The sequence below is a fragment of the Euphorbia lathyris genome, chromosome 3, assembly GCF_963576675.1.
Source record: "Euphorbia lathyris chromosome 3, ddEupLath1.1, whole genome shotgun sequence".
Taxonomy (NCBI): domain Eukaryota; kingdom Viridiplantae; phylum Streptophyta; class Magnoliopsida; order Malpighiales; family Euphorbiaceae; genus Euphorbia; species Euphorbia lathyris.
This window is the reverse complement of record NC_088912.1, coordinates 63,041,960-63,052,205: the sequence shown is the minus strand read 5'-3', so window position 1 is coordinate 63,052,205 and position 10,246 is coordinate 63,041,960. Positions and strand designations below refer to the sequence as shown.

General features: G+C 34.2%; 1 protein-coding gene across 1 annotated transcript; it reads left to right on the top strand.

Annotated features, from left to right (window-relative positions):
- Positions 1-5,219: 5,219 nt before the first annotated feature.
- Positions 5,220-7,596, top strand: LOC136224038 (uncharacterized). The gene is made up of 2 exons (XM_066012252.1): positions 5,220-5,472; positions 5,673-7,596. The coding sequence occupies exon 2, from the start codon at positions 6,024-6,026 to the stop codon at positions 7,113-7,115; it is 1,092 nt and encodes a 363-aa protein (XP_065868324.1). The 5' UTR covers positions 5,220-5,472; positions 5,673-6,023; the 3' UTR covers positions 7,116-7,596.
- The last annotated feature ends 2,650 nt before the right edge of the window (positions 7,597-10,246 follow it).

The window sequence follows — 10,246 nt, the reverse complement described above, 5'->3', positions numbered from 1 at the left end:
TATTATCAACCTTAGGTCCGAAGAATTTAACCTAGAGCTCTGATACCAAACTGTCACACCCGACCCTAGACGACCTCAATCGGCATCGGGCGTAAAATAGAAAGATCATAATCAATACTTAAGAGTCTCCAAATTATCCAACGCCATTATATTATAATTAAATTACCAAAGTTCTAACCATAATTCTCACAATAAGCAGCCAACTTCCAAACCCCGCCTAAACGGTCGGTAACCTTCTATATATCCTGTACTTTCTCACCTAAAAACATTAAAACATTTAAAAAGGTGAGACAAAAATCTCAGTAAGAAACTATCAGCTACAAAAACTAACTTTACTTAACATAGCTACACATATACATTGATAAAGGGATTTAATCAAAACCTTATAAAATATACTCAAAACTTAAGTTCATATATAGTCAAAGTAGTAAACCAAAACCATAAAAATATATAATCTTGTATCCATTCTTGAGTTCAAAACCTTATAAAATATTATAATCAAATAAGCGTTTTATCAAACCAAATCGTAATCAATCAAACGTAAAACCTTATATCAAAATCAATTATAACGTAAAACATAATCCAAATGAACTTAAAACATTGTATCCATCCTCAAGTTTCTCCCCTTAAGTATCAATCCATAACCACATATATAATCGAGACGTCTCTTAACATTGCCTATCCCGTATGGTCTTACCCGACACTTCTTTGCCATACCCAATAGGTCTTTCAAACTGTGTACACAGGCCATGTCCCTCACTGAACATGGTCTTCAAATATGGAACCACCGATCCGGATAGCTCTCGATGGATATAAAATCATAAAATCATAACGTGCTCAAATATCCTTTCACAATCAAATTCCAAATTATTTCATAACCAAAAATCATTTGGCTACAATTAGCCATTTTGTATCATAAAAATCATATTTGGATTTCAATCCAAAATAATAACAATAATAACCGCAACCGATTTCTCAATCCAAAAACAATTCGTAATAAATCATCAAATTCATTTTGTTCAATATAGATATATATATATATATTGAAACCAAAAACATATATGTATATATGTAAATCAACCAAATTAAGCCTTAAATCAACATAATCAAGTAAAATCCGAAATTCACATAGAAGTATAATCAATAGCTTCATTTGAACCATAATTTCACAATAAAAAGCAAAATCGTGAAAAACCCCAATTTACAAAATTCCTGCATAACCTTAAAATATCACTTTCTGAAAATTCTTTGATTATATATATATCCATATACATAAAACTCAAAATATAGTTGATAGTTACTTACTTTGGCTCTAAATTGAGGAAAATATGCCCCATCGATTCTTTTCTAAATTCTGTCTAAGCCATTTCCCTCCAAACGTTGCCGAAACTCAAAAACTCTTTGGCTAGGACTTAGATCTATGTATAATGATGTTATGTTTTAAATTTCGAATGATTCGGACGGTCGAATCTCCGCGAATCAAAGAAACGGTGGAGAAACGGTTCAGGAACGATAAAAATCACGAAGAACAGATGAAGAAGAACATAGAAAAGAAAAGAAGATATATTCGCACCCCACCTCTTGGCAGGTTTGGGATTATTATCCAAATCTGTCAAATTACAGGTTTGGTCCTCCATCTTTATATAATCTTTTAAAATTTACCATAAACTTTTAATTTACATATAAACTCATCACATTAACTCCAAACTTTCCCTATAGCACCAAATAAAAATCACCCACCTAATAATTATAATATATATTACTATCAAGGTATAAATTCTAGAAATTTAGATCCGGATGTGACAATCCGTGCCTTTTATAGGCACGGATCCCAAAGTTGAGCGTCGCCCGCCCCTTGTTGGGCGATGCCCAACGATCGTTGGGCGTTCGCCCAACGAGCGTCGGGCGCGCGTCAAATGCCCGTCGAATGAACGTTTGACTCGCCGAGTGCCGCCCCCGGCGTTTGTGGGACGACGCTTGCCTGCCGGGAGCTACGTTCGTCGTCCGCTGACCGATGTCCGACCTCTAGAGCCTTCCCGTCTACCGACAAACGGTAAACGTACCCGATGTCATCCGGGAGTTGTCGAATTCGCTAGTGGGACTCGCAATCGTCGGCTCTCATAGATTTTTCTCGTTTTTTAAATTTTCAATGGAATTAACCGTTTTAACCGCTCATCGTGGGTTTTCGTCACAGGTCCTCCGACTCGGTGTCTACAGACACACAAATTTTATATTACGTTTTGAAAATGCTTGATGATTTGAATTATAATGTTTTACGTTTGATTGATTACGAGTTGGTTTGTTAAAGCAATTTATTTGATTACGAGTTGGTTTGATTACGAGTTGGTTTGATAAAACGTTTCTTTGATTACGAATTGGTTTGATAAAACGTTTATTTGTTTATGAGCTGGTTTGATAAAACGGTTATTTAATTTGATTCATTTTGATAAAATGATTTATATATATATATATATATATATATAAAGATTATAACAAAGTGAAATATACAATTAAAGTATTAGCGTGTCATTCAACGTGTGAATAAGTTAAAACGAGTTAAAAAGTTAAGAGAACTACCTAAGTTAAGAGAAATACCTAAAATAGGTAGAACTACGTGGCTTTGATTCATGATTTAAAGCTCAAAAGAGGTTCGGGATACGTAGGAAGCTTGATAGAATTATCAAGTCCAAGCCAAATAATTAAATAAAACTTTAGGTAGTTCAAAATAAATTATTATCTATTAGAAAATAAGTTTGGCTTTTAGACTGCTAGAAGTTCGTTATCATGTTTTTCGTTCATACCCGATACCGTTTAGGATCGGGTGTGACATAGAATGCATCTCAGCCTCCATGACTTTATGCCATTGATCTGAATGTGAGCTTTCAATAGGCTCCTAATAAGTCTTGGGTTCCTCCTAGTCAACGACCACGAAGTCCCCATCACCAGTCACGATGAAGCCGTACTTTTCTGGCTAATGATGTCTCCTATTAGACCTTCTAGGTTCCTATGTAACTGGTTCATCCTCATCAATGTATTGAGGACCTAAATCAGTTCCCAGAAAATCATCAGCATTAGCTGCAGGAGTTTGTGAGTTTTGAATCTCAGCGAGTTCAATATTTCTCCCACTATCTTCTTTGGAAAAGAATTCCTTCTCCAAAAAGATTGCAAACCTAGCCACACATGTTTTATTCTCGGACTAGGTTGTAGAAGTAATAACCCTTTGTTTTCTTAGGGTAACTCATGAACTGGCACTTGACAAATTTGGACTCGAGTTTGCCACTTGTCAATTTTCTTGACATGTGCATCATAGTCCCAAATCTTCGTGAAGGAAACGTTGGGCTTTCGGCCCATCTATAGATGGTTTTCCAACAACTGCCTTGCTTAGTGTATTGTTAATTTAGTGAGCAGCAGTTTCCAAAGCAAATCACAAAAGGAGATAGAGAGAGAAGCTTGACTCATCATTGAGCGGACCATGTTAAGCAGAATCACACACGACACATGGCTAGCATGGAATTGGAGGCAAGAATGCCATATCATGCATCAAACCAAGTTGTTGTATGATACGCATCGCTTACACGTCAGACTTGTGTCTAGAACGTAATGTCCAAGTGTGATGCATGTGATCCACGTGTTTCCTTTCCATCATCCGATGACTTAGATAATCATTTTGATCTTGGTTTTTTTTATCTCCGATCACGTTGGCGAGGTCCATTTATCCATATGACAAACACAAAAAAAAGGGTTTGAGAGACACGTACCCTCTATTAATACTAAAACTTGTTTTAATTCCAAAATAATAATCCAAATTCCCAAAACAATGTGTTTTAGTGTTTTTTACGTTTTTCAGTGTAGAAACAAAACCAAAAATATCAATGAAGAATTTATATGCATATATACATCTGAATAATAAAAATGGGTAATGCAGTTACCTCTTATAGCGCAGATAACCCATAAGTATTACACCGTAAGATATCGATATCGAAATGTGGTCTCGTATTACTGATTACACAAATTATATGCTAAATTGATTCGGGAGGCGATGCGATGAATCCACGAATTAAGAGCACATTGATAAAGATGGAAAGGAGAATTATCAGTGCTCGACAGTTTAGAGTTTTGTGTGGTTTACTTTAAATATGGATCGTCTATTTATAGTGAAGAATTAAGTCTTAATTTCCTTATAATAACCTTATTCTATCCATTTAAAGGCAGATAACGATTCAACATTACTATAATTCCAACAACAAAAAATTACTCTTAGTTATACAAATAAAAACTTGCATTTTAGTTTTTAAATTTAATCAACATATTCTTAATAAATTTTGTGTAATGTATATACACTTGCAATTTTTATAATTACATGTATATTAGTTATAAAAATAAAATAAAAATTATATTATTTATTATTTATAATTTTAATTTTATGTATTATTTACTAATATTAAATATTATTATAAATTTTGATAAAAAAACCAGGTTCGAATTTTGTAATTTATTTATTGAATCAAATAATTTTTTATATACTAATCAATTAAAGTTCTATCATTATATATAAAAGTAATAAATAAATAAATTAATATGAGATATTATAAGTACATGCATATAAATAAAAAAGATAAATATTTTTCTCATTATATATAATGGTGAAAAGTAAAATTATAATTTTAAATTTATTTATCCATAAATTTTTAACTAGGAGACGTTTTATCTAAAAGGGTGTCAGACGAAATCGAAAACATAGGATCAACAATAATATTTTTTCAAAAAAAATTATTTAATCTAATAGGGCTATTAATTCTAAAACAAGGATTAAAAAGTTGACAACAACAAAAAATAGAAGTTAGTATATAATTATTTATAAAATTACAGAAACTGAATACTATAGTAGTAATATGTTGAAGTGAGTGTGAGTGCATGGTTAATCATCCCATAATTGGCAAAAGCAACTAATCCCATATATGTTTGGAAAAAGGAAAGTATCCTAAATCCATTTTACTTTCAATTTACTGTTACTACCACCTACAACCCAGTATCAGCGCGTGTAAATAACCTCCCAATTAAATAAGAACCATTGTTAAGGAAATAGAAAGTCTACACCACGCTATTGTATTTTGGAAAAATAAAATTCGAAGCTTCCAAAATAATTACTTAACAAAAAATAAAACAAATAGGGCAGAGAGATGGATCAGAGAAAGGGTTTTCGTAATTAACTTTGTTTAATTATTCTGCAAATTAAAATGTCAAAACACAAGAGAGAGAATTTTAGTTTTAGAGAGAGAGAGAGAAGAAAAATGAATTGAAATTGCAGAAAAGCAGAATTAATTCTATAGGGAGAGAGAAGAAGAGAGAAAACAGGAAGCTTAGTTGAATGCGAGAGAGAAAGAGAAAGAAGAAGAGGAAGCTCCGTCGACTCGATTTTCCCTCTCAATCTCAATCTCCAACTTTTCTTCTATTACTTCCATTCCCTAACAGGTAAGACTACATACTTTCTCTTTTTCTCTTTCTCGCGAATCTCTCGCATCTCTGTAGTTTTTCTCTGTTCTATCAAATTTGAGTTCAATTTAAAACCCTTCAAACTCAAAATCTCTTAGCTTATGAGCTTTCATTGCTGATCTCTAACTACTCAAGGATATTTTATTCTGCTATTTGCATCTGTCCAACTTCAATGAAAGGAGGGTTTCTGGTACAGTCACATTGACTTTATCTTTTGGAGTTTCGCTCAATGAAGGGTTTTGTGTAATTGCAAACTCCGGCAATGACATGATTACCGTTACTTTTATAAAATCCAATTTTGGGATGGGGAAGTTGTAGCAAATAAAATTCGTCGACCTTCAGACTTCTCCAAAAGATGTGTCCTTTGTCGGCATTGATGGGTTCACTTGAAGTGACGATCGTGTTATGTTTATGGTTGTGGAAAATGGGATTAAGAAGCAAAGTGAAATATCCCTAATTTAGCTGGGTTGTTGAGTGCAACGCAGCTAATTTTGCTAGTTTGTGTACGGTTGTTGACTATGTTGTGAGAAATGCAACGGTGGAATCAGCATTCGCGGGTAAATCTTGCGGAGTTGAAAACTCATATAGTAGAAAAAGTTGGGGTTGAGAGGTCAAAACTGTACTTCTATTATTTGAATAAGTTCCTGAATTTGAAGCTTAGCAAGGTTGAGTTCAATAAGTTATGTTTCCGTGTTCTTGGAAGAGAGAATATTCCACTACATAACCAACTTATATGTTCAATTTTGAAAAACGCTTGTAATGCCAAAGCTACACCACCATCGAGTCATAGAAAGGAAGTTTCCGCAACTATTAGTGATGGGTCCCATACTTTTTCCAATGGGAAGGTGGATTTTGCTTCTCATCATTCAACCATCACTGGCGATAACATTGCTTCAGAAGATGATGGCCTTCAGAAGCTCTTGCAGCATCATCAAGTAATCTTTGAAAGAGCAGAGAGAGATGGGGAGGTTTTCTTCCACCACCCTTTGAAAACACTGCAATCTAAACAGTCAATAGATGGTTCAATATCTGTACAGGACAAGGAGCAGAGTGAATTATCTGTAGTACAAGGCAGAAAAGAGACATCTGCTCTAAGTGCACTTGTGGCTCCACTTGGAATACCATTTTGCAATGCAAGTGTGGGTGGTGCCCGTAAGCCTTTGCCTTTACCAAGCATTCATAGATGTGCTAGCTCATATGATACTGGTGCAATACTGGAGTCACATTCTTTGAGAGAACGGATGCAGAAAATTGCTGCAGCACATGGCCTTGATGGGGTGTCAATGGACTCCGCTAATTTACTGAAACATAGCTTGGATGTGTTTTTGAAAAGTTTGATAAAATCTTGTGTTCAACTTGTGGGTACAAGTTGTGGAAGTGATGTGATGGAAAAAGATAGCCGCAAACACAATTCTCAAGGGAAGCTTGTTAATGGGCTTTTACCAGGTCATCGTATGCCAGTGCAAAGTAGCAGTAGACTCTTGGATGGAATGCAAGGACAGAGATCCCAGTTTTCAATATCTCTTCTGGATTTCAAAGTTGCAATGGAGCTTACACCACAGCAGCTCGGAGAAGACTGGCCATTACTGCTGGAGAAAATCATGTATTCATTTGAAGAATAAAGCTCCTGTAGGAATATATGTCTTTCTAAGTGAGTTATTGTGTTAATGGTGGTTCAAGGTGTCCTAGAAGATAAGTATTGATGTTTGGTTGCTGATCCCTTGGTCAAGACCTTTCCATAACCTTGATAAGTCAGTTTGCTGCTATCAGATCAAATTTACCCCTTACGAATTATATGGGAATGAGAGTACAAGTTCGCCTGTTTTTAGCTTGTTGTTCATTGTTGATCTAGTGTACCTTGTTTCACTGCAACCAATCTGAAGGTACACAAAAGAAAATGCCCATTTTCGGTTGCTGTGTTGTATTATTTTTTTTTTCTTTTTAGGAATAGTTTGCTGCATTCTCTGTAATTTATAGTTGATGAGGATAAATTTTAGAAACAGTTTTGCAGGAATAATTTGTTTAGCTTGTTAGGACGTAAAAAAGCTGCAAGTTGTAAAAGCTCCTGTATATTAATTTTCTACACTTGGAACTTCTGGGATCTCATTGTTGTTCTTGCTGATTTTAATTGAACTAGAAAAATAATTGCTTGGTTCAAACTTCATTTCTATGTAACATAATTTTACCCCGTGTTTGGCATTTCAGTATTACAATTTGCATATATGGTGGTCTATGTATTACGCTCACACTACAGGTATATGTTTAAATTCGGCTTGTCAACTGATTCAATTACTTTTGTTTTGAAGTCTCTTGATTGTTGGCTTGAATATCCTGTTCATCTGAATCCTCAATACAAAAATGTGGGTATGTTATATAAATCTTGATCAGATATCCAAATTTACTCTTAAGTCTATAATGTGATGGTACTAAGGCTGTATGACCAACCCATTATAACTAGATCAACCCATTTGTGTAGGCAGTATCTCAACAGTGAAATTATTTTGTTTCTGATGGATCTATGATGATGTTCCCTCTGAACATTAGGTTATTAAGGTAGATCTATTAAGGCAAGTGCATAGAGTTGAGTCTTGAGACAGACACAGAAATGCTGAAGCATAGGACTCCCACATTATGTCTGTAATAATCCCAAATATATGATCCCAATTCATCAAAAAGGAAAAGCATCTCTAATTGGAATGCCCTTTTAGAACTTCATTGGTAACAAGAATTTATTTGGTATCATGATCAGACTTTGTTGTCATTCCAAATGGTAAAGAAAAGCTTCAGATTTAAATATAGCCAGTATGTCCACCTCCCTTTATCATTTAATAACTTCTGGTGTGCTGCTTGGGAAATGTATGCTAACATTAAAGGATGCATAGTTTTGACTTATTGTGGAACAGATGTTGACGTTTTTTTTAAGCAGATATTGCTGCAGAAGCATTCTGAATTGCCTTTTGCTTTATGCTTTGTTAGGTATGTGCTCCTACTGAAATTCTATATATCTAGGCAGGTGAGTCTTGAATCATCATTTGGTTCATATTTATTTCTTGTGATTCTTAACTCTTAAGAAGTACTAAAGAGCTGGATGGAATTGAATTTTACTATTGGGGGGCTGATTTTCTAAAGTTACTGTTTTTACAATTACATTCTTTCCATTACATGATGGAATTTCATTTCAGAGATGGAAAAAACCATCTTACTGTTAGTTAAAATGATGTGTTTATAAACTTGCAAGTTTCTTTTTGGAAAATTTGTATAAACTAAATATTGCCGAAATCCTGCTTAACTGTTTGGTGACTTTAATATTTACTCAGCATCTTGGTTTTGTATCATAAGGATCTCGATCCTGATTTGGAATTTAGTTAAGATCCTGCATAGACACACACACACACACACACACACATCTCTCTCTCTCTCTCTCTTTCTCTCTCTAGACAGCTTGATATTGGCTGTTCTATGCCTTTAAATGAGTGTTCATATCTGAATTAGTAGTAATTTCAGGGCAATTGGAATTATCATTTCTATGTTTATGGCCTTTTCTGAACTAATTTGCCTTTTAGACATTGTGTTCGTGACCTGTGAGACAATTAAAACCTTAGTATTGTGGTCAATTTCATATATGAAGAGATTGGAGAAATGACTGATAACTTGTGACTATGGGCGCTTCACATGAAACAGTTTGGCATGTTCAATGTATACCCAGAAAAAATTGCAGAAAGTTTAGCATTTTGAAGTTGTAGAGTAGAGGATAACAAGTGTTTTAATTGATCTTATTAACAATTTTTTTTTCTTTTTTCTTTTTCTTTTCCCCGGTATATAAGCTCAGATGATGTAGCTAATCCTTGAGCTCCTTTGCTCAGAGATGTAACAGAACTGATAACCCTAAGTTCCTTTATCAGAAGATATTTCTCTCATTTGCAATCAAAGGAGAGATACCCAAAACTAGAGCAGAAGGTTCAACCCTAAACTTTCACAATGAATTCTCTTGCGCATTGTCTCTATTAGCCATGTAAATAAGAGTCTAACAATAATTGCCAGATTTTTTTTGCTTTCTGTCTTCTTTGCGTGCTATCTCGAAAAAATTCAATGGTATTGTAATAACCTATGCTTACGGTACTTTAATGTTCTCTAACATTTGCACTTATGTTAATGGACTGACAAAATGTATTACTTATTTAATATTCAAGGAGCAAAAAAAAAAAAAGTTAAGCTGGTCATGCATATATTATATATATTCCCATACCTGTGTTACTTGAATCTGTTGACGTAAGGTATTCAGTCCTCATAACTTGGTACTGTAAGATTAATTTATTCAGCCTGAACCTGAACCAGAGAGAAACCATTTAACATGAAATATCCTTTTTCAGTATAGTATAGTTTAGATAATTTAGTTTAATTTTTTATTTTATTTTATTTCTTAAGATTTGGTGGGTTTCAGTGTTTACAATGCTCAAACTGACTACTTCCAGTCAGTTTATAGTATCTTGGATAAGCTGTCTGAACCATCCAGATATAGCTCACTTTTGACTTCATAATATTATAAAATAAGGAAAATAGAAGATAGTGAACTAGTGTTGACTGGATAAGGGTTAAGGCTTATTTGTGTTGCATAAAGAGGAGAGACAACCGTAGCTGACCATCATGATCGTTAGGTGTGTGGCATTCTTGGCAAAATATTTGATAGAAAGTAACCTGCAGATCATAATATAGAAAAGTTGCAGCAATTAATTTCTTATAGTTCGGCGATGTG

Coding starts and splice junctions, on each gene's coding strand:
- LOC136224038 (XM_066012252.1), top strand. CDS start 6,024: ATGCAACGGTGGAATCAGCATTCGCGGGTAAATCTTGCGGAGTTGAAA.